General features: G+C 42.4%; 1 protein-coding gene and 1 non-coding gene across 2 annotated transcripts in view; one reads left to right on the top strand and one right to left on the bottom strand.

Moving 5' to 3' along the window:
- Window positions 1-391: 391 nt before the first annotated feature.
- Window positions 392-27,167, top strand: part of LOC133042868 (acyl-CoA 6-desaturase-like) — a 33,683-nt gene continuing 6,907 nt past the window's right edge. The window contains 1 exon segment of the mRNA XM_061123890.1: window positions 392-450. Coding sequence (XP_060979873.1) covers window positions 392-450 — 59 coding nt within the window.
- Window positions 23,078-23,181, bottom strand: LOC133042963 (U6 spliceosomal RNA). The gene has a single exon (XR_009689656.1). It is a non-coding gene; the product is annotated as a U6 spliceosomal RNA (small nuclear RNA).

The raw sequence follows: 27,167 nt of genomic DNA on the forward strand, positions 1-27,167 counted from the left end.
CAGTACAAAGTATAGTCCTAGCTTCATCTGATCAGTCACCTGGTGGGATGGAGCGGGAGAAGGTTTTTAAATGTTGATAACTAAACCACAATCAGAGCTGCTGAATCAATGTGTTGGGGGGTGGGGCCTGCAGGCTACATTTTGACAAGTGCTCAGGTGTAGCCTACTTGCCATTAAGTTCAAGAACCGGTGGCGCTAGTGGTAAAGAACCCACCTGCCAACGCAGGAGATGTGAGAGACTCTGGTTCCATCCCTGGGTCAGGAAGATCCCCTGGAAGAGGGCATGGCAACCCACTCCAGTATTCTTGCCTGGAGAATCCTATGGACAGAAGAGCCCGGCGGGCTACAGTCCGTGGAGTCACATAGAGTTGGACGTGACTGAAGCTCACACATGTCGTTAAGAAGTGAGATTGTACTTCACCGCAGCCTGCTTATCCTGAGGAACCTGAGGTAAGTTGCCTCAGTCACATTGCTGTTTGACGCTGTGGTTTTTGTTTCTGGCCTGCTTGCTTTCTACAGTTAGTCCTGCACATGTGAACCTTCAAGTTGTGAGCTTTAAAGGGCAGTTCATGTGTCTGGCATCCACTGTCACGAGTGTGACTCCTCTAGAAGCAGTGGTGCTCTTGTGTACTTTATAAAGTACACTGTATGGAGTACAGCACAGCGCTACATAGCCGATTGTGTTACGTGGGTGCCAAGTCTAACCTCGTTGGCCTTCAGAGCAAATTGAGCTGACAAACGTGCTCTCGGAGTGGAACTCGTTCTTATGTAGGGGGATTACTAAAGTGAGGCTTCCTGACCAACCACAGCTATATCTCCAAACATGGCTAGAGGCTTCTCCTGGTCAAGAACCTCCTTTGCTTTTTTAGATGCTGCCTCTATATTGTTACCGGAGAAAAGGCATAGTTTATCTTCACCTTGATGTAAACATTGTTTAATATTCAAAATAATAGTTGGCCTCAGACATCTCTCTCCTGTGTCCATTCTTCTATGGGTCTTTCTCTGAAAGATTTTACCCCTACCACTAATTTCTCTTTTTTCCCCCTGGTCGTCTGGATCCTCATTTTTCAGGAACAAATTTGTCTTCATCCACTTAAGTCCCCTCTACCACAGGCCTTTCTCCTGCCTTGAATTCCCAAAATAGATGTGCTATAGTCTTTAGTACTTAATTGTGTTCTCCTGTGGAATCAATTTGAACACAGAGTCTGAAGCTACTTTTGAGTGCTTGGTAAACACCTGAGGGCAGGTTGATTGGGTCCTTAGGTGAAAATTGCAGAACGATTGCATTGGATGCAGGTGGGTTCAGTATAATCGCCCCAGCTCGAGGGAGCAAAGTTCAAGAGGAAACATTAAAAAATTTCTGGTTTATATTGATAAATATTTAGAGAATGGATTTTTGGCAGATGTAGACTTATTAGTCTGCCTAATATGTTTAAAAAGCAGATCTTATCTAGGAGCATGAATCTTTATGCCTTTATTTCCTCAAGTTTAGTAGTGAGGCAGTGCCAAATTTGTGTTTATGAAATGGTGCTTTTCAGATGTAAATGAAGCAGGGCTTTTCAGAAAACTTTAGAAAGAAATTGAAAATGAGTTTCTGTGTCATAGATAAGGTTATATAAATTTTCTTGTTCCATTCTAAAAAGGTTTAAATGGTTTTCTGCAAAAAAAAATCTGTCCAGATACGTTTCTTTGGCTCTAATGAATATGAGATCTAAATTTCACCCTGTGTTTCATGTTGCTGGACTGACTAGAGAGAGAATTTACTCGTAACTACATTTTTTTAAAATTTAATTTTGATTGGAGTATAGTTGATTTGCAATGTTGTGTTGCTGGTAACTACTTTGGATGCAAAATGTGCCATTTTGTGTGGCAATTTCTTGTGACTGCCTTCACTCAGGGAAGCAGGAGAGAAGGAAACTTGAGAAGCAAAGCTAGCATCCTAAAAGCTTGATGCTTTTCTGTTCCACGTTGCAAACTGTAGCTTTCTAGTCACTACTGAAGGGTCTCAAAGAGATGATAATAGATTCTAGTCCCTCTCTAAAACATGAGCTGCTCTGTTCTCCTGTGTCTATATGGATTACCACGTCATTACTCTGGTAAGAGAAATAGGCTGGAAAGTGTTCCAGACGTTCCATACCCTTATCTCAGCACCCCCGCGCCACCGCCCCGCCCCGCCCCCGCTCGACACACACCCCCGGGAGTCTGGCTTGCTGTGTGTGCATCCATCATTCTGGAAAACTCTTGGAGGCCTTGCCAGCCCTGTGTGCATGGACGTTTCCTTCAAGAGCCAGCAGGGGTCAGCCGGAACACTGTCTGCTCCGGTCACGTCTCTTGCCAAGACCAGGACAGCACAAGGAGGCACTTGTTGGTTCCCCGAGCTGAGACAAAGCCCTTGCTAAGTCTTCAGAGATGTTTTACGTGCCTTCCACCTTTTGGCCCTGCCCTCCACTTTGTACCACATATCCCTAAGCGTTCACCCTTTCCTGAGTTCAGTACCCTTTCCCATCAGCACCGAAGCCAACACCATAAACCATCTCTCTCCCGCTGGAATGGGGCTGTTCTATTTTAAATGTGAAGTTCTATAGTCGCTAATCTTACAGTTTTATTCAAGGGAGTGTGCTATGGCTTCTCTCTTGCCATTCACTGACATTGACATTAGTGGTGGGGAATTCCAGCTTGTGGCCTGCAGGGAGGAAGACCTGGGGGTGAGAAAGGTGCAGAGGAGAGAACTGCTGGAACAATCCCGTGACCTGCCAAAGGGCTTCACTGTCCTAATCTGAAGAGAGCGAAGATCCCATGTGCCTCAGGGACCAAGCTCCGGTCCTTGCGTTAGTAGTGACGGGATAGCTAGCTGGTGACCATGACCTGCCCCAAGGGTTGTGCATTCTGAGAATTGTCTGTCTTTCAGGACCAGCTACATAATTTGTGGAGTCTTGTGCAAGATAAAAATGTAGGTCCCCTTGTTCAAAGATGATTAAGAACTTCAAATCAGTGATCACAGAGCACTGAACCAAGCACAAGGCCCCTCTGAGTATGGAGCCCTCTGTGACTAGCCTGCAGGTCACATACCCATGATGTCATCTCTGCTCCAAACATACGAAGGAAAAGCTCTTCATTGTCCTGACCCAGGGGATCTGTGTGAGGGCATCCCACATCTGACTTCTCTCCTGTCCCCAGGAAGCAGGGTCCTGGAGAGTAAGGGGGAAAGTGTGTGAGAGTTTACTCCACAAATAGCAGACATACACTGTTTTAGGCTCTGGAGATTCTGCAGTAAACGAGTCCTTGTCCTCATGGGGCTTGAAATCTAATTGGGGAGGACAGCAGTCAACAAACAGGCAAACACCTGCATGTAGAGCGTTGGATAGTGACAAGTACCTTGGAGAGAAGTAAAACAGGGCAAGGGGGGAGGATGGGTATCAATGTGAAGGGATGGTGTCTTGCAATTTTATGAGAGGTGGTCGAGAGGGGCTATTTGAGTAAAGGCCCGGAGAGAGTGAGTCATGCAGGTACTTGAGAAGGGGAGCATTCAGGCAGAGGGTCTGGCAAGTGCAGAGGCCCCAAGGCCCGTCAGATTTGAGGAGGAACAAGAGGGCAGCATGGCTGGTATGGCTGAGGGGGGTTTGGAGGCTGTGCAGTTGGAAAAGGGAGGTGCACTAATGACTCTGGATTTTACTCTGGATCAGACGGAAGCTTTGGGTGTTTAGAGCAAAGCTGGGTCATCATCTGACTTAGGTTAAATCAGGGGTCCCCGGCCTCCAGGATCTGATGCCTGATGATCTGAGGTGGAGCTGATGTAATAATAATAGAAATAGAGTGCATAATAAATCTCCTGCCTGCCTCTTGGTGCACTGGTTTCTTCCATGAAAATCAGTCCCTGGTGCTGAAAAGGCTGGGGGCTGCTGGGTTAAAGGGCTCCCTCTGTACTCCACTGAGAAGAGATTGTGGGGACGGAAGAGTGAGAGTGACCAGTGTGGAGGTTCTTGCAGTGATAACCCAGGTGGCTCTGACCAAGCTGCTCCTGGTGGAGGTGATGAAAAATGGCCAGATTCTAGAAACACTGTAATCTTAAAAGGACAAGGGGCCGGGTTGGACTTGTTCATCACGTCAATCCTATTGCCAGACAGATGGTCTGGCCCATATAGGTGCCCAACAAATATATATTTAATGAGTTGAGTGAATACAATTTAACACAGTTTCTTATAATAGAGATGTAAGATATATTTAAAGAAAGGAAAGAGGCAGGATGCCTTGCCAGTGTTTTAGAATTTTTTTATCCCCACTGTGCTTCAGTGAAATCTTCAAAAATGTTAAAGGTCAGTTCAGATGAAATAAATTACATGTCTCAAGGCGAGATAGCCCGTCTGCCTGAACATGCTTTTAAAATTGACAGTAAGACTATTTTTAGTGTGTGGTCTGTAGGTGACACTGTGTCTTGTTAGGGCTTCCTCTCCACCAGGTCATGGGTGCGAGGCCACCAAGGTAGAGTGTTTTGTTTTTGTAAGAGCTCTTTTTAATTCTCTGTTCTTTCTTTAAACACTTTTTTATTTTACATTGGAGCATACTTGATGAACAATGTTGTGTTAGTTTCAGGTGAACGGTGAAGGGACTCACCCATACATGTTCATGTATTCATTCTCCCCCAGATTCCCTCCTCATCCAGGCTGCCACATAACATTAAGTGGAGTTCCCTGTGGTCTACAGTAGGACCTTGTTAGTTATTCATTTTAAATATAACAGTGTGTACATGTGGATTCCAAACTCCCTAACTATCTCTCTCTTCACCCTTCCTCTCTGGTAATAAGGCTGAGTGTTAAATGCAATTTTAACTGAACTTTATACTTGGTCTATAGACAATTAGATTAGCTTCTCCAACAATTTAGTAAGACTCTCTTGAAATTATATGTACAAGACTAACATTTGAAAATGTCATTCTTCCTTAATGGAATACTTAGATATTATATAAAGGATCGAAAATTCATCTCAATGTTGGAAATACAGCAGTGCTCACATGCTACAGAGACCTTCACTGCTTGATGGCAATTTAACTTTAAGTCTTTTCCCATGTGATTCTGGTATATGTATGTATTTCATATACCTGGGCATGCTAAGTCACCTCAGTCGTGTCTGACTGTTTGCGACCCTATGGACAGTAGCCTGCCAGGCTCCTCTGTCCATGGGATTCTCCAAGCAAGAATACTGGAGTGGGTTGCCATGCCCTCCTCTAGGGGATCTTTCTAACCCAGGGGTGGAATCTCCATCTCTCACGTCTCCTTCACTGGCAGGTGGGTTCTTCACACTGTTGCCACCTGGGAAGCCACATGTATATATTTTTTTGAGGGGGCTGTTATTTGTTAAGACCATATAAAGTATCATTAGATTTATTTTCCATTTTGAATTTGTGCAGGGAGGTGGAAGTACAGAAGGGGATGGTGTAGAGAAGGGATATTCAGGGGAAGATGAGGCTGCTGTAAAATTTAGGAAACTGTGGGGTATCATGTGAAATTCTATGAGCACTTTTCAGATGGCAAGTTTCCTCCAGCTGTGGGCCTTCTAAGCTGCTGGGCCATCTTTCTCCACCCGGAAAGCTTGCTGAGGCCATACCATCTTGTAAGACTGCTTCCGCTGGAGCTGTGAAGCTGACTGGTTCCTCTTATCCAGTGCTCACCTTCCTGCCATGGGAATTGGTCATTCCAGATGAAACCCGGCTGAAGTTAGACATTCTGAGGTTCCTGTCTTGTTAGACTTGAAGAGTCAGATGATGAAAGATTCCAGTGGACCCATGGCTTTCCTCAGAGTCAGGCATCCCCCTCCAAGATGGCTGGTGTCCCTGGAGAGTCCCCAGGTGTTAGTAGAGTGGTGTACCTCCAGGGATGGAACCATGTTCTTCACAGCCTACCATACGCCAGGCATATGCCTTGATGTGTCCCTCCTCTGGACTCATTTGTAGTCTGATTTTCCTCTTCTAGTATGGTTTGTGTTTGGTTCTTGCCTAAGGGTTTCCCACAGTCCAGGGCTAGACAGCGTCCTATCTTTTCATCCCCCAGCCCGTCATTAACATACTTTTTGCCATCTCATGGGTGACAAGCTGGCTCTAAGAACTTCTAGGCCTCATGTCCTCATTCAAGGCAAACGGCAAGGGGGTGGGGGTGGGGTGGGGTGGGCGCTGCTCCAGCTATGTCTGTTTCTTTCATCAGAGAAGTGAGCTTTACCATCGGCTCCCAGTGGACTCCCCCTATCACTGTTTCACCACTTCAAACTAAAAGCAATACTGGGAAAATGAGCATCCGGCTTTGGGAAGAAGAGGTTTGGGAATGGCCCCTGACTTAAGTAAAAGTCACTCAGTCATGTCTGACTCTTTGTGACCCCCTGGACTGTATCCTGTCAGGCTTCTCTGTCCATGGGATTCTCCAGGCAAGAATACTGGAGTGGGTTGTCATTCCCTTCTGCAGGGGATCTTCCTGACCCAGGGATCAAACCCAGGTCTCCTGCATTACAGGCAGATTCTTTACCATCTGAACTACTGGGGAAGCCTATATACCTACCTATGATAAAGTTTAATTTATAAATTAAGCATATTTCAGAGATTAGTAGCAGTAATGGATAATAAAATGGAGTGGTTATTACAATATACTGTAATAAAACTTGTGATGTGGTCTCTCTCTTTCTCTGTGTCTCAAAATGTCTCATTGTACTATATTCACCCTTCTTGTGATGATGTGAGATGAATAAAATGTCTACATGGTAAGTAAGATGAAGTAAGGTGAATGATGTATTGTGATCTATGTGCCTGCTAAGTTGCTTCAGTTGTGTCTGACTCTTTGTGACCCCGTGGACTGTATCCCGCCAGGCTCCTCTGTGCATGGGATTCTCCGGGCAAGAATACTGGAGTGGGTTGCCATGCCCTTCTCCAGGGGATCTTCCTGATCCAGGGATGGAACCTGGGTCTCCTGCATTGCGGACAGATTCTTTACCCTCTGAGCCACTAGGGCTTCTGACTTAGCCAACTGCAAACATCTGCCCCAGGGACCACTCTCTCCAGCTAGATCATGTTCTTCCACACAAGCTGCCATAACATGTGAAAATCCATGTCATTTCGTCGCATCTGCTCGCTCTAGGGCCACCATCTCCCTCCTGTCTCTGTCGCTGCCTCTAACTGCAGCATCAGCGACTCCTGGCCTTAGCGTTAGTTGCTTCACCTCAATCACCTGTTCACCCCTGGCTCCTCCCTTACTTACTGCTCTCAGGTGACCCACAGGAGAGCCAGCGCTGGGCAGACGTCTTCACGCAAGCTTGCCCTCTTCCTCCTGCACACCCACGTGTGGGTCTTGGGAGTCTGTCTCATCTGTCACTTGTCATTGGAATCACTGAATTCATCCTGTGCTCCTGTGTCTCTTTAACCTCGGTCACACAACGGTCCCCGAGTCCCGTTCAGCTTGTTTTGGGAATAACTCTCACCTCGGCTTCTCGTTTCCCTTTGCATAGACCTGGTTCCCCTTCAGGGCTTCCCTGGTGGCTCAGCAGTAAAGAATCTGCCTGCCAGCGCAGGAGACACAGGAGACTTGGGTTCGATTCCTGGGTTTTGAACATCCCCTGGGGTAGGAAATGTCAACCCACTCCAGTATTCTTGCCTGGGAAATCCCAAGGACAGAGGAGCCTGGCGGGCTACAGTACTTAGTGTCAGAGTCGGACATGACTGAGCACGAACAGAAGCATGAGTTCCCCTTCAATTCCTGATCTCCTCACTCCACTTCAGTCCATCCTTCAAACTGCCGCAGTTATCTTTATGTAACTTGATTGTTCGCCCTTGCCTAAAAGGCATTCATGGTTCCTTATTGTTTGAGTATAATACAGAAGCATGGCATTTGAATTACATCCTGCCCAACCCATCGCTTTAATCACATTTGCTCAGTGTTCTTGCCCTCCTGATTCAAGGTCTCCAGTTTCCCAGAGAGATCTCAGGGCTTTGCTGTTAGGAACACTTGTCCTGCCTTTCTCCCTCAGTGACCTCCTCCTTGTTCTATGGACCCAGGTCAAAATTAACCTCTCCAGGGTGGTTCCTCTCAAACCATTTCATGCAGATGCCTTTTCCCCTCTTATACTGTTGGTATCACATTTGTGACATTGTTTTTCACCTTCACATCCATCTCCTTTAAGAGAGAACCAGCCTGTGATGTAGCTTCACATCTTATAGCTGTTGCAGGGCTTGGCATCATAGCAGGTGCTCCAAAGATGTTTGTCAAACAAGTGTTTTTTAACTCCTGTGGGATAGCAGTGGAGGAGGTTTTCTGAATGTTGTGCATTTGGTACATGTGTGGTCAGTATGAATCCTAAAAGTTCAGTTAAGAAAACTTTAGAGAACAAGTGTTTACTGCAGTGGAGAGCTCTTCAGCTTCCAGGATTGGAGGTGGTGTGTGTGTGTGGTTGGTGTTTTTAGAACAAGGCAATGGTTCAGCCCCGTGGGAGCAGATTGCATGAGACAGGCACCCAGAATGGGGGAGAATGCCAGCCAATCTGTCAGGTTTCATCATCTGCTGGTCTTGGGCTGGGAAGATTCCTAATATACGCTTCTCAAACCTAACATCTTGGGAGGGACTGCCTTCGGTTTTCATCTTCGGCAGGTTGCTTATACAACCCACCTAAAAGTGATATTTTAAGAAAGCTTATTATTTATTTCAAGTCGAGTAAATAAATCTTTGTGTATTGGATTTATTAAGCATGGATTCTGATCATATCTGCCCTGGTAAGGAAATCTACCTGGCATATAGAAGAGGCAGATCTCTTTTATAGATTACTTCTTAGCCAAGAAGTAACATTTTTTTTCTTTTAATTTCACACAGCTAAAATTGCAATTATATAATTGTGAAAAAGCAGTATGGGGAGTAGTCCATTTAAGACTCAGGGATAGAGGGAGCTGTGGATCCCCCCCCACCAGAATAAATTGGTGATTTTATTTTTTTTATCTGGGAAACCTACTTGCTCGTGGGTGTGTGCATTGGCAGATAAAGTGTGTGGGTTGGTGAGTTGTTTGTATATATTTACATGACTGTAGGTGAGTGAGTGTGTGTGTGTATAGATCAGAAATTACAACACAACCTCTTAAATTTAGAAAAATGGTGAAATGACATAACTCATGAATACACGTCCGTCATATGTAAACATATATACTGCCTTTCTGTACTGTTAGTGTACAGATAGGTCTCCTTTAACAAATAGATTATATTTGAAACACGTTATGTTTTAAGTGAGTTAGATGTCTTTCCTAAACACTGTTTATGTTATTAATTTTCTTTGCAGTGCTCCCTTTTCAAACATGTTACAAAAGTAATCTTCAATCAATGGTTAATCACTGTTATTTTCAAAGCAGTTGGATCTGAAATAAGGAGGCTTTACTGAAATTTTTCTATTTTTTAGCCATAGAAGTTAATGATAGTTCTTTCCATCAAGTTGAAACGAAGCAGAAGATAAGCAGTATAAATAATCATGTCTTAGGTACTTTCCTAGAAAATATTTCATCTTCTGGTCCAACTGGAAAAATAAGCAATTGGTAATTGCTAATGAGTTGGTACTATTCAGGACTTTTTTGAGGTGACCTTCCATTTTTGAGATAAATTATTCTGATGAGATTAAGTAGATCATCTCTTCTGCATTCCACATATGGCTTTGTGTGAGAAAGAACAGGATGGTTCTAAATGGGTAACTTGGCAGGAATACTGGCAATAGATGATTTTATGGGAGACAGTGTGAGATAAGAGAGTGCTTAGCCTTAAATGTAGAAATCTGGCCTCTTTGGACCTAACACCAAGAAAGAATAGTGTGCATTTCCCCATATTGTTGTTCCAAAGGTGTGGCAACAATATCAAAAGCAAAAATGTATTGTTGAAACAATATACCTCAAGTTGAAGGTTAATGTTGCAAGCATGGCTTTCAGGTAATGAATTAAGTCCTGGTTTCCTATGAGGGATGGCTTACTAGCTGGTAGGTGACCTTTTATTATTATTTTTTCTTTCACTTAAAAGATTAAGCTGTATTCAGGATGGAGTTGAAGAGAGAACAAAGAGTAAGTTAGCAGCATAGTCTATTGAGTCATGAGAAAATAAAGGCTTGTGCACACACAGAAGAGTTCTGCTTGGCTTACACACAAGTCTGTGCCTTAAATGCCAAAGGTGCCATCACTTCTTCCCTCTCTCCTTGCCTCATTTTATCATTGATGTTTTCCTATCCTTTCAGTAGGTAAAACTTCCTCGCCTTTCTCCCCTGAAACTGCTGCGAACATTACCCATGGCCTCCACTTTGCTAAATCTAAAGCTCAACTCTCTGCTTTGGTTTAACTTGACCTTTCAGCAGAGTCGACGTACTTGATGACTCTCATCTAGCAAACACTTTCTTCTCTTGACTCCCAGGCCCTCACATACTCCTTGGTTTCCCTCTGACCTCACTCACTGGTCACTCTTTCCCAGACGCTTGCTGCTTCATTTTCTCTTCGTGGATGCGCCCAGGACTCAGACCCTACAGCGCGTGTTCTTCTCAACTTGACTCCCTTCCCTGGAAACCTCATCTGGTCTCATGTGCTCACAGCTCCCATGTGGACGTCTCTGGCCCACATCCCTGAATTCCAGACCCATGCAGTCACTCATCTCTTTTGTGTGTCTACACTTCCATCATCGCCTGTCTAAATGCAGACTCTGGATCTGGCCTTCAAGTCTGCTCCCCTTGGAGTTATTTGTATCAAATAAGGACAACTTCATTCTTCCAAGTGCAGGAAGCATCCCTGACTCCTCTCTTTCCCTCACATTCCACCTCTAAGCCTTCGAGAAATCATGAGACCCAGGTCTTATTACACTTCTCACCACCTCACTGTTACCCTTCTAGTCTGACCCACCAGTGCCCCTTGCGTGGGTTATTGCAGCTGCCTTCTAACTGGTCTCCAGGCTTCTGCCCACTTCTCAGTTGGCTCAGAGAGTGACTGGCATGAGGTGGCTCAGTACATCAGTCAGATCACATCACTTCTCTGCTCCAAACCCTCAGCGACTCCCAGCTTCCCTTAAAGGCCAAAGTCCTTCTCTAGACCTGAGGGGCTCTGTAAGATCTGACATTTCTGCCCACCCATTACCTCCCTGGCTTCCTCTCCTATTAAATCCTTCACTGCAGGTACAGTGGCCTCTGCTTTTCCTTACACATTCCAGATGTGATCTGTTTCCATTTCAGGGCCTTTGCATCTGGTGTTCCACCTGCCTGCAATGTCTTTTCCCCAGACATGTGTGCAATTAACTCCTTCATTTCAAGCCCTTTCTCCAGTGTCACCTTCTTCCTCATGACCCTAATGACTACTGCAGTCTGTTCCACCCCAGCACTCCTTATGCCCCTCTTATTTTTCTATAATACTCATCATCTATTAACGTCCTATATAGGATGCTTATTTCCTATGCTTGTTTCTAAGAACAATTCTTTCGTTTTGGCTCTGCTGGGTCTTCGCTGCTGGGCAGGCTGCTTTCTAGTTGCAGGGTGTGGGCTTCTCATTGTAGGACACTCGGGCTTCAGGAGTTGCTGCGTGTGGGCTCCGTAGTTGAGGCTCCTGGGCTCTGGAGCACAAACTCAGTCGTTGTGGTGCACAGGCTTAATTGCTCCGAAGCATGAGGGATCTTCCCGGATGAGGGATCCAACCTGTGTCTCCTGCATTGGCAGGCGGATTCTTTACCACTGAGTCACCAAGAAAGCCCTATTTTTTATTGTCAGCTTCTCCTACTAGAATGCAATCTTCATGAGCACAGGGGCTTTTGGCTGTTTCGTGTCCTAACGTCTGGTGTGGCTGATGGCAAAAGTTCTCAGTAGCTACGTGCTGAATGAATAAGAGAAAATTGTGGATGCTGGGAGCTGTGGGCTGGCTTTCTCCCATGTACTGAGACTTGTTCTGTGTCGAGCCTTTTTCCCCTTAAGACCCCACTTTCTGAAGTGTTTGTTGTGGGAGTTGGGGCTAGAGTGAAGTCTCCCTTGGGATGGTTTCTGGGAGGAGGAGGAAAAAGAGAAGGGAAAGCCTTTCCTGCTATTGCCATAATGCGTTGGCTTGTATCAGCTTGAGTGATGGAGCCAGGTAATCAGCAGGCCTGGCCTGGTCTGATGTAATTTGTGTTCTGATTTTTTTTTTTTTTTTTTTAATGTTTTTACTTAATATTATCTCATGGGCACTTGCCCCACTTTTTCTCTTCTGCTTTTTATGAATATATTTTAATAGCTACATATATAAAATATGGTCCTAATGACTCAGCCTTAAAAGCTGACATGTGTAAGCATGGAGGTGATCTTGGATTGGTTTTAAATATTTATTTTCAAAAATGTCTCTTGCTTTCATTATTTTTAAAAATAATTTTATTTTTATTTCCTTTTGGCTGTGCTGGGTCTTCATTGTTTTGAGGGCTTTTCTCTAGTTGTGGGGAGTGGCGGCTACTCTCTAGTTGTGGTGCAAAGGCATTGTGGTGGCTTCTCTTGTTATGGAGCTCAAGCCCGAGGGCTTCAGTAGTTGCAGCTCTTGAACTCTAGAGCTCAGTAATTGTGGAGGAAGGGCTTAATTGCTCCACAGTATGTGGTATCTTCCCGGATCAGGGATAGAACATGTGTCTCCTGCATTGGTAGACGGATTGTTTTTCTTTTTTTCTTTTTCCAAACCACTGAGCCACCAGAGAAGCCCTAAATATTTATTTATGTGGCTGCATGGGGTCTTAGTTATGGCATGCAGGATCTTCAGACTTCCATGCAGTATGTGGGATCTTTAGTTGCAGCGTGTGGAATCCAGTACCCCTACTAGGGATTGAGCTTCGGCCCCCTGCATTAGGAGCATGGAGTCTTAGCCACTGGACCACCAGGGAAGTTCTTTGGATTGCTTTTAAGAACCTAAGGGTTAGATAACAGTTAAGAGGACTGGCTAGAATTTGGTTCTCCGGGTGATCCTGGCTCCAGCCCTTCCCAGCTGTGTGACATGAGGCAATTCACTGAACTCATGCTTACTTTCCTCCTCTGTCAAATGGCAATAGTACCAGTGCCTGTAGAGCACCTGGATCTGTCACAGAAACAGGGTTATTCTGGAGAAATGAGAGTTTGCTCTTAGAACCTTTCTGTTCCCTGTCATCTTCAGACCAGCATGATCAGTGATACCTGGGGGGCTGGTCAGTAATAGACTCCGAGACCCCACCCAGACCCGCCCAATCCGAATCTGCTTTCTGACTAGCTCCCCAGGTCTTTCCGTGCACACCACTGTCCCAGAAACAGTGACTTCAAACACTGGCTGGGACATAACCAAAGACTACCTGATGCTGGTTTTCTTTTGGAGCAATTCTGCTTTTGGACCAGTTAGAATCATACTTCTTGTCTGTGTCAAGCAAGCTTTTCTAGTATTAATAAGTACCTGTGGGATCCCAGTCCCTTCATGGCACATCTCTGGGGTTCAGCGTCCTCATGTGTGATGTGAAAGTCAGAAATGAGTCATTTCAGAAGCAACCTGCCAGCTCTGGCCTTCTGGGATTTGGTGCTCCTCCTCTGCCCATATTTTACTGAATGGTGGTGGTTTAGTTGCTAAGTAGTGTCTGGCTCTTGTGACCCCATGGACTGTAGCCTGCCAGGCTCCTCTCAGCATGGGATTTTCCAGGCAAGAACACTGGAATGGGTTGCCATTTCCTTTTCCAGCAGATCTTCCCAACCCAGGAATCGAACCTGGGTCTCCTCCATTTCAGGCAGATTCTTTACTGATAGGGAGTTTTAAAAGACTGGAATTTCTTTTGGAAACTGGATAAGAGTACAGCCTTGGAGAAATGTTCACAAATACTCTTGTGGTGCAAGCTAACCATGCCAGAGGGACTGGTCTTTTCTAAATCTGCCAGGTGCATCTTACTCTGTTTTAATGTCTTGTTTGACAGCACTCTAAGAACCAGCAGGATTTGGGTGCTTTTGGTAGAAGCTTCTCTACTTAAGTAATCACTAACCCTTTTAGAACAAAAACAATGGCCCTTAAAATGATCTATCTTTCAGTGACATAATTGCTTCATAGGCTATATATCAGAGCAACAAATTCTAAAAGATTAATCTTGTAAAATGCAGTCAGTAATCATGGTCTACTAGTTTGGAAGGGATCCTAGAAAATAGCTCTTATTTTATAGACCAGAAAAATGAAAAGGATGGTGCCTTTCTTGAAAACATGTCCATGACCACTTTTGAGATTTCCAGCATCTTTCTACCAGTGACTAAATGGAGGTCAAACTTCTTGGGCTAGTTGGTAGTCTTGACTCATGTTGGTTTGGCCTAAGATTATTTGCTGTGTACTGAATTGTGTTCCCTCAAATTCATATCTTAAAGCCCTAACCCTTAATGCATCTGTATAGGGAGGTAGGACCTTTTGGGAGGTAATTAAGGTTAAGTGAGGTCATAAGGGTGGAGCCCTAATCCATTAGGACTCATGTCCTTATAAGAAGAGGAAGAGATACCTGAGAGCTTTCTCTGTACACATAGAAGATAGGCCACATCAGGTACATAGAGAGTTTTTGTTCAGTCACTCTGTTGTGTTTGACTCTTTGAGACCCCACGGACTGCAGCACCCCAGGTTTCCCTGTCCATCACCAACTCCCAGAGCTTGCTCAAAATCATGTCCATCGAGTCAGTGATACCATCCAACCATATCATCCTCTGTTGTCCCCTTCTTCTCCTGTCCTCAATCTTTTCCCAGAATCAGGGACTTTTTCAGTGAGTTGTTTATTTGCATCAGATGACCAAAATACTGGAGCTTCAACTTCAGCATCAGTTGTTCAGTGAAATTCAGAGTTGATCTCCATTAAGATTGACTGGTTTGATCTCCTTGCTGGAGATCAGATAATATGGAATATTACTCAGTCATAAAAAGGAACACATCTGAGTCAGTTCTAATGAGGTGGATGAACCTAAAGCGTATTATACAGAGCGAAGTAAGTTAGAAAGAGAAAGATAAATATCACGTATTAATGCATATCTGGACTTCCCTAGTGACTCAGACGGTAAAGTGTCTGCCTACAATTTGGGAAACCCAGGTTCAATCCCTGGGTCGGGAAGATCTCCTAGAGAAGGAAATGGCAACCCATTCCAGTATTCTTGCCTGGAAAATCCCATGGATGGAGGAGCCTGGTAGGCTACAGTCCATGGGGTTGAAAAGAATCGGACACAATGAGCGACTTCACTTTCACTTAATGCATATGTATGAAATCTAGAAAGATAGTAATGATCCTACTTGTAGGACAGCAAAGGCGATGCAGACACAAGAGACTTTTGGACACAGTGGGATAAGGAGAGGTGGATTGATTTGAGAGAATAACATTGAAACATACATTACCATGTGTAAAATAGATAGCCAGTGGGAGTTTGATGTATGACACAGGAAACTGAAAGTTGGTGCTTTGTGACAACCTAGAGGGGTGGGACTGCCCTGGTGGCTCAGACGGTAAAGCGTCTGTCTACAATGCGGGAGACCAGGGTTCGATCCCTGGGTCAGGAAGATCCCCTGGAGAAGGAAATGGCAACCCACTCCAGTACTCTTGCCTGGAAAATCCCATGGATGGAGGAGCCTGGTGGGCTACAGTCCATGGGGTCACAAAGAGTCGGACACAACTGAACAACTCCAGAGGGATGAGATGAGGAGGAAGGTGGGAAAAGGTTCAAGAGTAGGGGGACATATGTATACCTGTGGCTGATTCATATTGATGTATGGCAGAAGCCATAATAATATTATAAAGTGATTTATCCTTTAATTAAAAATTTTTAAAAAGCAAGAAACAAATGATGCTGGTCTGTCACATTTCCTAAGGGAAATAATATTAACTGCACAGGACAAAAATCTCAGAATGAAGACACCTGCATGTGATAGTATCCAGACTGATTTACTTGGAAGGATATAGTAGAGAATGAGAGTCTTCTGTACAATTGATTTAGCGGTGGTTTATAGAAACTTTATGAGGAACATTACTGTGTAGTAGAAAGGGCACCTGGCTGGGAATCTAAAACTTTGAGTTGGGGTTTGAATCAAGATCCTGCTTATTTGTGGGTGTTATGCCTTGGACAAGTCACTCTCAGAGGCTCAGGGTCAATATTAGCAAAGTGAGGAAAGAATTGCCAGTGCTGCCTCATGGGAGTGTTATTAAAATTCTGGGAGGTAGATTATGAGAGAAAGCTCTGGAAGATACAAAGCCTTTAAGAGTGAGAGCCGGGTTAACCATTATCAAGGTGTCCTTGTTGAGTCATGGTCATATGACCCCTAGAGATGCAGGAGTTAGACTCATAAAAAAAATTAAGGGATCACATAATGAATTCCCTAATTTCACATGAGAAAACTGATGTCTGAAGAAACTGACTTATCCATCTGGTTTGGATCAAGGGGACTCACAGTGGGAGCTTGGGACCTTCCTCACTGAACTGAGATACTGTGTTTACAGAACAAAGGGCCACAGTGAGCAGGAAATCTGCAAAACTTCTGCCTTTGCAGAAGGTAACCAAACTGAGTTCACCTGGCAGAATGGATAATTAGAACAGTACAGTTTCCAGAAACACAGTAAGAACTTTGTAGATAATGTTAAGGGCTTCCCAGGTGGCATTAGTGGTAAAGAATCTGCCTGCCAATGCAGGAGACATGGGCTTCATCCCTGGGTTGGGAAGATTCCCTGGAGGAGGGCATGGCAACCCACTCCAGTATTCTTGCTTGGAAAATCCCATGGACAGGGGAGCCTGGCGGGCTACTGTCCTTGGGGATTGCAGAGTCAGACACTAGTGAAGCAACTTAACACGCACACACAAATAATGTTAAACTTATTTTGTAAAATGATTCTTTGGAAGTCATTTTGAAGAAGAATGTGATTAAAAAAATCTTAGCAATCATAGTCTGGTAAGGGCACAGTTTACAATGGCATTTATTTGAGGCTTAGATTGTAGGGTAATATTATATCCTAGATTATTTGACAGACAGGGGTGTGGGTTTTTAAGGCAAGTGGATTAGAGGGAGATGCCCAGAGAAGACACTGACAAGTCAGCAGCTCTCAGCGAAAGAGGAAAATGAATGATTGTGTCAATGATGTGATGGAGAGATTGACAGCCTAGTTCTTGAACTTGAAACGATTAAAATGCTAATTCTGGTAATCCCACATGCTTGCTGAGGAAGGAAGGATAGAAGCCTGTTATAAGGCATTGCAGTTGCAAGTGATCTGTTAACTTTAAAATATCTTTTACTGTGGGAAGGAAATAAAGATCAGAGCAAAAGTAAATGAAACGGAAACTAAAAAGACAATAGACAAGATTAATACAACTAAGAACTGATTCTTTGAAAAGATAAAATTGGCAGACTTTTAGCTAGACTCACCAAGAAAAAGGACACAAAATCAGAAATGAAAGGAAATGTTATAACAGATACTACAGAAATACAATCATAAGAGAATATTATAATCATACACCAACAAAGTTGAAAACATAGAAGAAATGTATAAATTTCTAAAAATGTACAACCTACCACGACTGAATCATAAGGTGAAAATCAGAATAGGTTGAAGACTAGTAAGAAGATTGAATCAGTAGTCAAAACCTCTCAACAAACAAAAGTCCAGAACCAGATGGTTTCACTGGTAAATTCTCCCAAATATTCAAAATATATAAAACTATAAAAGAGGAAAGAACACTTCAAAATCCATTTTATGAGGCCAGTGTAACCCTGATAACAAAATCAGACAAGATGCCATAAGAAAAGATTACAGACCAATATCCTGATGAACATAGCTGCAAAAATTCTCAACACAGTATTAGCAAACTGAATTCAACAGTACATTCAAGAGATCATACACCACCATTAAGTGAGATTTATCCCAGGAATGCAAGGATGGTTCAGCATCTGCAAATCAATTTATGTGACACAATACATTAACAAAATGAAACATAAAAATCATCTCAACATCTATAGAAAAAGCTTTTGAAAAAATTTAACATCCATTATGATAAAAAAAAAAAAACCTCTCAACAAATGAGTTAGAGGGAAGGTACTGCAACATATTAAAGGTCATATATGATAAGTCCATAGCTAACATCGTACTTAATGGTGAAAAGATGAAACTTTTCCCTCTAAGGACCAAGACGAGGATGTCCACTCTCACCATTTTTTATTCAATATACTATTAGAAGCCCTAACCAGAGCAATCAGGCAATAAAAAGATATAAAAGGCATCCAAATTCTAAAGGAAGAAGTAAAACTCTTACTCTTTGCAGATGACATGATATTAAATGTAGAAAACCCAAAAGATTCCATCAAAAAATTGTTAGAACTAATAAATTCAGTGAATTTTCAGGGTACAAAACTAAATTTAAAAATCTGTTGGGTTTCTATATGCTAATAATAAGCAATCAAAGAAATTAATTTACAATTCTGTTTACAGCTACAACAAAAGGATAAGATAGCCAGGAATAAATTTAATCCAGGAGGTAAAAGATTTGTCTTCTGAAAACTATAAGATATATTTTTAAAATTTATTTATTTTTAATGGAAGAATATTTGCTTTACAGTACTGTGTTGGTTTCTGCTAAACATCAGCATGAATCAGCTATAGGTGTACTCATGTCCTCTCCCTCTTCAGCTTCTCTCCCACCTCCCTCCCCTCCCACCGTAGGCTGTTACAGAGCTCCAGTTTGAGTCCCCTGAGTCATATGGCAAATTCCCATTGGCTATCTATTTTACATATGGTAATGTATGTTTCCAAGTTACTCTCTCCATACATCCCAGCCTCTCCTTCCTTCCCTCCATTGTGTGTTCATAAGTCTGTTCTCAGTGTCTATGTCTCCACTGCTGCCCTGCATATAATTTCATCAGTACCATCTTTGTAGATTCCATATATATGTGTTAGTATACAATATTTGTCTTTCTCTCTCTGACTTACGTCACTCTGTATAATAGGTTCTAGGTTCATCCACCTCATTAGAACTGACTCAAATGCATTCACTTTTATGGCTGAGTAATATTCCATCGTATATACATACTGCAGCTTCTTTATCCGTTCATCTGTCAGTGGACATCTAGGTTGCCCCCATGTTCTAGCTATTGTAAATAGTGCTGCAGTGAATGTTAGGCTTCATGAGCCTTTTTCAGTTTTGGTTTCCTCAGGGTACATGCCTAGGAGGGGGATTTCTGGGTCATATGGTGGTTTTATTCCTAGTTTTTTTTAAGGAATTTCCATAGTGTCTTCCATAGTGGCTATATCAATTTACATTTCCACCAATGGTGCAAGAGGGTTCCCTTTTCTCCACATCTTCTCCAGTATTTATTGTTTGTAGCCCTTTTGATGACGGCCATTCTGACCTGTGTGAGTGATATCTCATTGTAGGAAAACTACAAGACACTGATGAAAGAAATTGAAGGTACACATCAGTGGAAATATATGCTTTGGATTGGAAGAATAATTATTGTTAAATGGTCCATACTACCCAAAGCAACCTACAGATTCAATGCAATCTCTATCAAACTTTCAATTGTGTTTTTCGTAGATATGGAACAAACAATCCTAAAAGTTGTATGGAACCACTAAGACTCCCAAATAGTCAAAACAATCACGAGAAAGAACAAAACTGGTGATATCATGCTTCTTGATTTCAAGCTATATTATAAAGCTACAGTAATCAAAACAGCACGGTATTGGCAACAAAACAAAAGCACAGACACATAGATCAATGGTACAGAATAGAGAACCCAGAAAAAAACCCCATGCCTATGTGATCAATTACTTTAAAACAAAGGAGCCAAGAATATGCTGTGGAGAAAGGATAGTCTCTTCAGTAAATTGTAGTAGAAAGACTGGACCACTATCTTAGACCATACACAAACATTAACTCAAAATGGATTCAAGACTTGGATGTGAAACCTTAAACCATAAAACTCCTGGAAGAAAACAGGTGGTAAGCTCCTCGAGACACTACCCCACACTGATCAGGATGGCTGTTATAAAAATAATAACATATACAAATATTAAATCATTATGTTGTACACCTGAAACTAGACAATGTTATGCCAGTTATTCTTCAAAACCACCCTTTTCTGTTAAGAAAGATTTCATGGTTCATTAGGTGCAAGAATGCTTTAGTTGTTAAGGAAATAAGAAATATGAAGATGAAACATGGATAATAACATTTTCAGATGGGAACTTCCTGTATTTTCTAAAGAAAACATTTGGTGGAGAGGTTCTGTGATCGTGACAAGGCGTATGTCTCAAATTAAGGATATGCCTTGCTAGATATATGAAGAGCTATGTCTTTAAATGACTTAACAGGACATTTTCAAGCAACTCAGCACTTGGCAGATTTAATTTTGACGAGCAGGAGCAGGTGGGTGGCTCAGGCTTCTCAACCTTGAAGAGATGACCCTGGATGACTTTGTTTTTTTTTCCCCTGATAGTTGCAAGATAAAATAAGATTTAATTAAGGAACTTGGAAATGGTATCTCCGTTGTGCAGGTGAAAGGGAGAGGAATGTGTGACAAATAGAAAGAAACAGGTGTAATGAAAGCATGGGATGATGTAAGCCCTGGGAAATACACTGGCAAGGCATCCCTGGGGATGAAACTTGCAAGAACAGTTTCTGTTTAGACAAATGAAACCCAACCAGCAATAGTGCTTGCACATGTACTTCAGTAACTTCTGAGTCTGAGATCTCTCTTCTGTTTTTGTGCAGCTGAGTGAGATTTCAAGGCTGAGGGAAGTCACCTCCCTACAGGCTTGTACCTTTTGAGAGCTTTGAGAGGCTTTAAATGCTTTGAAAAAATATGTAACTGTTCTGAAGTTGTTTCAAACTGTAACCATCTTGACCTCATCTTTCATTTTTTTTTTCCCTGATGATTCTATTTTCTTCCTTCGGGCCCTCCCCCTCCCCTTCTGCTTCCTCTCCTCTCTTTTCCTCCCCTTCTGGGTAAAGTTTCTGGCACCTAGCTTGTTTGCCAGGAAAAAGACAACTGCTTGCAAAGGAGATCTAACCCTTTCCTGCGTGCTCACTGCATTGGGCTCTGACCATCCTGGCTGGGGTGGGGGTGGACAGCTGGGCTGTGCAGGGGTTCCTGGGCTCCCACAAAGGGAAATGCCCCTCCTTGTATCCTGGACCCCTCTTCCCAGGATGTAGGCCAGATCAGGGGTTACAAGAAAGATTTTGAAATCTTTGAAGCCTGCCTAACTTTCCAAAAATGTGATTTGTTAGGTTAATCATTGACGTAACATTTTGTACTTGGGAGCATATGATTATGGGCACATAAAGAACGTACTCTGTTGCTTAGCTTCTCAGAAAAAAACTCTCTGCTGCAGTTTGGGGACACATGCAAAGCTGCAGTCAGAGACTGCTGGGAGGATCCGTACAGTAGACTGAACAGGGTTAGAGTGAGGTGTTTGATTTGCTTTTGTTTGTTTGGTATAAAATTCTATCAGCTTCTCTTATATTCACATCTCACACTGAATTTATGAAAGTTTTGTAAATCAGGATAAAGTTACATATGTTAATGTATGTCCACACCCCCATTTGTCTTTAAAAATTGTGACCCTTTTTACATTTGTACTGTTCTTTTTCTTCTTTCACACTGCTTTCTCCCACTGTTCTCTTCTTAGATCTTTCTGTGAGTCTGTCTACACCTATGAAATAGAAAATTAACATTAATTATTTATATAAACACACAGACTCATAACTATTTAAAAATTGTTACTTCAGTTCTTACCTTTCATTTCATTTTTATTTTGCTTCCTCTTCTTGCTGTCTTCGCCTTCCTCCTCTTCTTACTCCCCTCTGCTTCTCTTTCTTGATATCTCTCCCTAAATATATATATATACACACACAAATATTATATATATATTTCTAAACCTTGATCATTTGATTAAGGTGGTGTTTGCCAGGCTTTGCCACTGTGGTACTATTTTTCTCTTTGCAGTTAAACAGTTTGTGAGGAGATGCTTTACAACTGCATAAATCTCCTTTTTGATAGTAAATTTGCACCCACTTATGTTAGCAGATAATTTCCCAATTCCGTCATGTTATTAATGAATGTAGATTAAAGGATGGAAACAGAAAATTAAAACAGATTTTATCACAGATTACATGCAACGCTCACTTTACTGCCCTACAGTATATTTTATAGATGATTTATATAGCCTACAGACGCATAATTTCAACTGTAATGTAAGAGAAATGGAAGAGTAGTGATTTATTTAAAAAATAATATGCATTTCAGCATGTGAATGTGTTGGTACTTCTTCACGAGAGGACACATTGAAGAAGTTGGATGTGGCATCTAAAACATATGCATAGGATTTAGATGATTGTAAATAGGGTTTCACCTACATGAATGTGGGGCAAGAGCCTTGGATATATATGATATCATATAGGGTGGAGAAGAGTGCTTTGCCCCATGGCACCAGCCCGTTCACTTCAGGACATCTGCCATCTCTGGTCTGCAACCACTGGATGGCTTTGGGGTCCTCTTATCATTGAGGCAATAAAATAACCCCCACAAGAGTCCAAAATGTCCCCTGGAGGTGGTGACATTGGTTGAGAAACACTGTTTTAAGATTTCTCATAAGCACAGATTGCTGCCCTCCATCAAAAAATAAATAAAGCAGCAGCCCATATATTGTTTTTTTTCTCTTAGCATTCTGTGGTAATTTTGTCATCCCTCACCTGTTTGCTTTAGAATTCTCTATTGCATCTTATAGGTCTTGGGACCCATGAGACTTTTCTATTTCCACAGATACATAATATGTTGATTTGAGGTTTTGGAAAACAATATCAAATAGCATGACCTACCCAACTGACCACTTTGTGGGGTTGAATACAGAGATTAACATACCCTTCAATTAGATCAGAAAGACAGGAGACATTTCCTAGAACTCACACCGAGGCTCTAAATGTTCCACACATTTTTCCCCATCGAATTTTGCAGGTGTCTTTAACTACACTATAAAAGTTTTTGCCACCGAGTGTTCCTGAATGAGGATTGAAATCTGGAACAGAAATGTGATTAGATAAAAGGGAGGTCTGGTTTGGGAAGGCTGTCTTGTTATATTGTTTTTGTTTTTTTTAAAATATGAAACGCTTCATGAGTTTGCATGTCATCCTTGCGCAGGGACCATGCTAATCTCTGTATCGTTCCAATTTTAGTTTATGTGCTGCCGAAGCGAGCACTGTCTCATCACAATGAAACAGGAAATGTTATAAACAAGTGCTTGGGTGACCAGCAGTCCAGTAGTGGAGCACGAGACTGCTGCTAATCTGAGTGATCAAGGAAGTTTTGACAAAAGAGGGCCTTGATCACCTGATTAATGAATCTGTTATAAACAAAAACAATGCAATCTAAGGAATCTTAAGCGCAATTCTGTTTGATCTGAGGGGTTTTTGTTGACTCAAGTTTAGATAGACATACTAACAGGAACATGCTCTGTCACTATTGGTTATCATTGGCATAGTCCTTGGACCCATTTTCTCTCTCTCTCTCCATCTTGGTCTCTCTTTTGCTTTTTCAGACCTCTCATAATTTCTTTCTTAGGTTTTTTCATGTTCCAGCTTTTCAAACTTGATGAGTCTGACATTTTAACTGAGCTGACCAAATGGTCTCATGACCTTTGTGCTCTATAATTACATTTACATGGACTTCCCTGGTGGTCCAGTGGTTATGACTCTGTGCTTCCACTTCAGGGGCCTTCTACTGCGGGTTCAATCCCTGGGTCAGGAAGATCCCTTGGAGAAGGAAATGACAACCCAACTCCAGTATCCCTGCCTGGGAAATCCCATGGACAGAGGAGCCTGGTGGGCTGCAGTCCATGGGGTCGCAAAAGAGTTGGATATGACTTAGCAACCGAAAAACAAAAACAATAGGTCATCAGCAGAGAAAGAGACTGGAAGTACCTGCTAAACGAAGATGGAGTACATTAATTTTGTGATCTTTTAGCTTTGTGGGTTTTTTCTTTGTTCTTTCAGGATGTTTTATGCAACCTTCCCTTGTTAAGAATCTCTTCCACAGGAGTGTTTCGGGTGTGTTGACCCGGGTCATTACTGCTTTGGCTGGTGGTAACATGACAAACTGGCGTGACAGGACAAAAATGAGTTGATTATTTCAGCTGTGTTTGCTGGGCATCTCATTCACAATAAAAGAGAGGCAGAATGTGTAGCAATGGGAACACATAGCTCCTCATTATCCCTTTGTTGTACCATCCATTCAGCAAATGTTTATAGGATCCCCTTTATGCTTCCTAGTGGGAGACCAAGAGGCAGAGTGGCTGGGTTCCCATGGCTACGACAGGAGGCAGGAGGTGGTGCAAAGAATTCGGGATGAGGCATCAGATGGCCTGGCTCCCCCTTCAGTGCCCTCTCTTACCAGCTATCATGTCTGAACCTCAGGCTCCTTACAAAATACTTGATTTGTCTACAGTCCAATATGATTGTGAAAGTCAAGGGAAATAGGAAAATTGGAGTATTATAAAAAATTTTTTTTTTAAATTATGAGACACTGGGCAGCTTTTTTGAGACCTGGGAGTCTGGGGTACAGGGGTGACAGCCAACCATGGTAGCTCCGTTCTGCACCACCCAGGGCTGCCAAGAGGACTGTGTGTTACAGAGCCAGCCCTTTGAATGAGGGTGGAGTGGGCCAGGCAACAAGTCCTATTGTCTCTTCAGCCTCAAAATGTCAGCATTGAACTCATCACATCTTAACCTTGGCTTGAGGCCACCACTTGCCCTGCCCGGTCCTCTGTGGCCCTAATACCCCAGTCTTTTGAAGTTGATGGCATGGAAGGCAGCCATGTCCTCCCCCAGTTTGATCCTTGGCTGCACTGGCAGGACCAGGGTGGACATGACTCGAATGGCTTGTCATTGTCCCCATCATAGACTCGCAATTCTGTTTACTGTGTCTGCCAAGAATGGAGACTATCAAGAGTTGGTTTCCACTGAATAATTCAGAGGGTGTTGAACAAAGTCAAACCGCAAATAATAAAATTGGAGAAAAAGAATTGGATTTAGGGTTAGATGATCTGGGGTCTAGTTTGGGCTCTCTTACTTCCCTCTTGTAAGGCTTTGGGAGAATTCCTTCACCTTTTTGCACTGCCATTTTCCAGTCGGCAAGAGGAGGCTAATGCTGGCTGCCCCTATCCTATTACAGAGCTATCTGAGAGTCAGATGGGTTATTTCACTGTTTTTTTTTTTAAAAAGTCAATCTAAAAAGAAATTATACAAATGAACTTATTTACAAATCAGGAACAGACTCATACACTTAGAGAAAGAATTATGGTTGCCAGGAGTGAGAATTGGAGGAAAGGATAGTTTGGGATGGACAGGTACACACTGCTGTATTTAAAATGGATAACCAACAGGAGTCCACTGTAGAGCACTTGGAACTCTGCTTAATGTTATGTGGCAGGCTGGATGGGAGGGGAAGTTGCGGGAAGATAGATACATGTGTATGTATGGCTGAGTCCCTTCCCTATTCACTTGAAACTATTATAACATTGTTAATTGACTATACCCCAGTATAAAATAAAAGTTAAAAACTGGAATTCTAGCCACTAGAATTTACTGAGCATTTATTACAAACCTGACTTAATGTTAGGCATTTTACACATATCATCACATTTAATCTTCATAACAATCTTCGGAGGTAGGTACTGTTATCTCTATCTTGTCAGAGATGACGCACTTGCCTAAGAGGACACACTGCCAGGTGAACTTGCTGGAATTCAAATCCAAGTCTGACTGACTCTTAACATTGCACCTGCCAACTCAATAGGAGAAATGTATATTTTGACCCTCAGCAGTAAATTAGTGAGTTCTGTGCTTGGATAGACAAAGACAGAACAAACAAAAAACAACTCTCCAAATCCGATCTTTGTATCTTAATCCAAATAGGACTTCTGTGTTTGTGAGAGGAAAGGTCAGGCTAACCGCATGTATCAGAGAGATCAAAAATGAAGGGTTCTTCAAACACTGCACCTAAGTGGGCGTTTAAGCTGGGAGTATTAGTAGGAGATGCCGACTGATGTGTCTGCTGTGAGAATCCACAGGGAGAGTGAATATCACGATGAATATCCACCTTGAACGCTGGGAGTCAAACACATGCTGTCAGCAGGTGGTTGGATCGACAAATCCATCTTGAATTTGGCTGCCAGCAAGCATTTCACATCATCCTTGCTGGCCAGAGCTGAAACTCACTAGATTTAAATGAAAACTGCTGACAGGAAGTGCAGCGATTTCAATTTCGTGGTGGAAGGTGTGAAGTGCAAAGACAAGTGTAAACCTCTAAGCATTTTGTTTCTAGGGATCTAGGAGAAGATTTAAGAAGCTGGGTGTTTTAGATTCATGGGCTTCTGCGTAGGGTCCTATTTTAAAACTGGTCCCTGGGTTGCAGAAGACAGAGAAACAATACAGCCATTCACTATGACTTGCTATAAAACTTAGCTAGTGCTTTTTAAAAATAGTGTCAAACCAAATTAGCTCTGGGCACCTGCTGGAGCTTATGTGTTTTCAGATAGACTTGTTTGCTGTCAGCCAAAAAAAAATCAACCCAACAAAACCCTCCACCCACATGGTTTGTTATAAAACCTGACACTCCTAATGCTTTTCCAAGCTACTTTTCTTAGATCAAATCATTCAAATACAGAAAAAAGACATTTGACACCTTGAAAGAATGGGGCAAGTTATTTGTTGTTAGATAAGGTCTCGGGGTCAGGTGAAGAAGAAAGGTAGATGTTAAATGATGTGATGTATTAATCCCATTGTAAAAGGTTTTCTAATTCTTTAGGTGAAAAATTTCAACACTGATACTATAATATGGCTGGAACTTGAGGATTTACAGATGCATCCGTCATCTGAGCTGTCAAGTGATTTGAACATTTTGTTTATATATCGGACAGAAGAGAGAGAGATGCTGGCTAAATGAACAATGGCAATAATTATAGCAAGAAAAATGGCAAAAATCACTTCATGGAGGTTTTATATTAAAATGGCAATAGCAAAAGCTGTTAATTGCTCACAGAGGATGCTGAAATCTGGACCAACATTGACAAGTGAAAAACTCATTTCTGAATTCTAAGTGCTCTGGGAGTATCTTAGACTTTGCAAACCTCACCTAAATTTTCACCTCCACTGGCTCTCTGATTGCTGTTCAAAAATAATTCTACTTA

Source organism: Dama dama, chromosome 21, assembly GCF_033118175.1.
Source record: "Dama dama isolate Ldn47 chromosome 21, ASM3311817v1, whole genome shotgun sequence".
Taxonomy (NCBI): domain Eukaryota; kingdom Metazoa; phylum Chordata; class Mammalia; order Artiodactyla; family Cervidae; genus Dama; species Dama dama.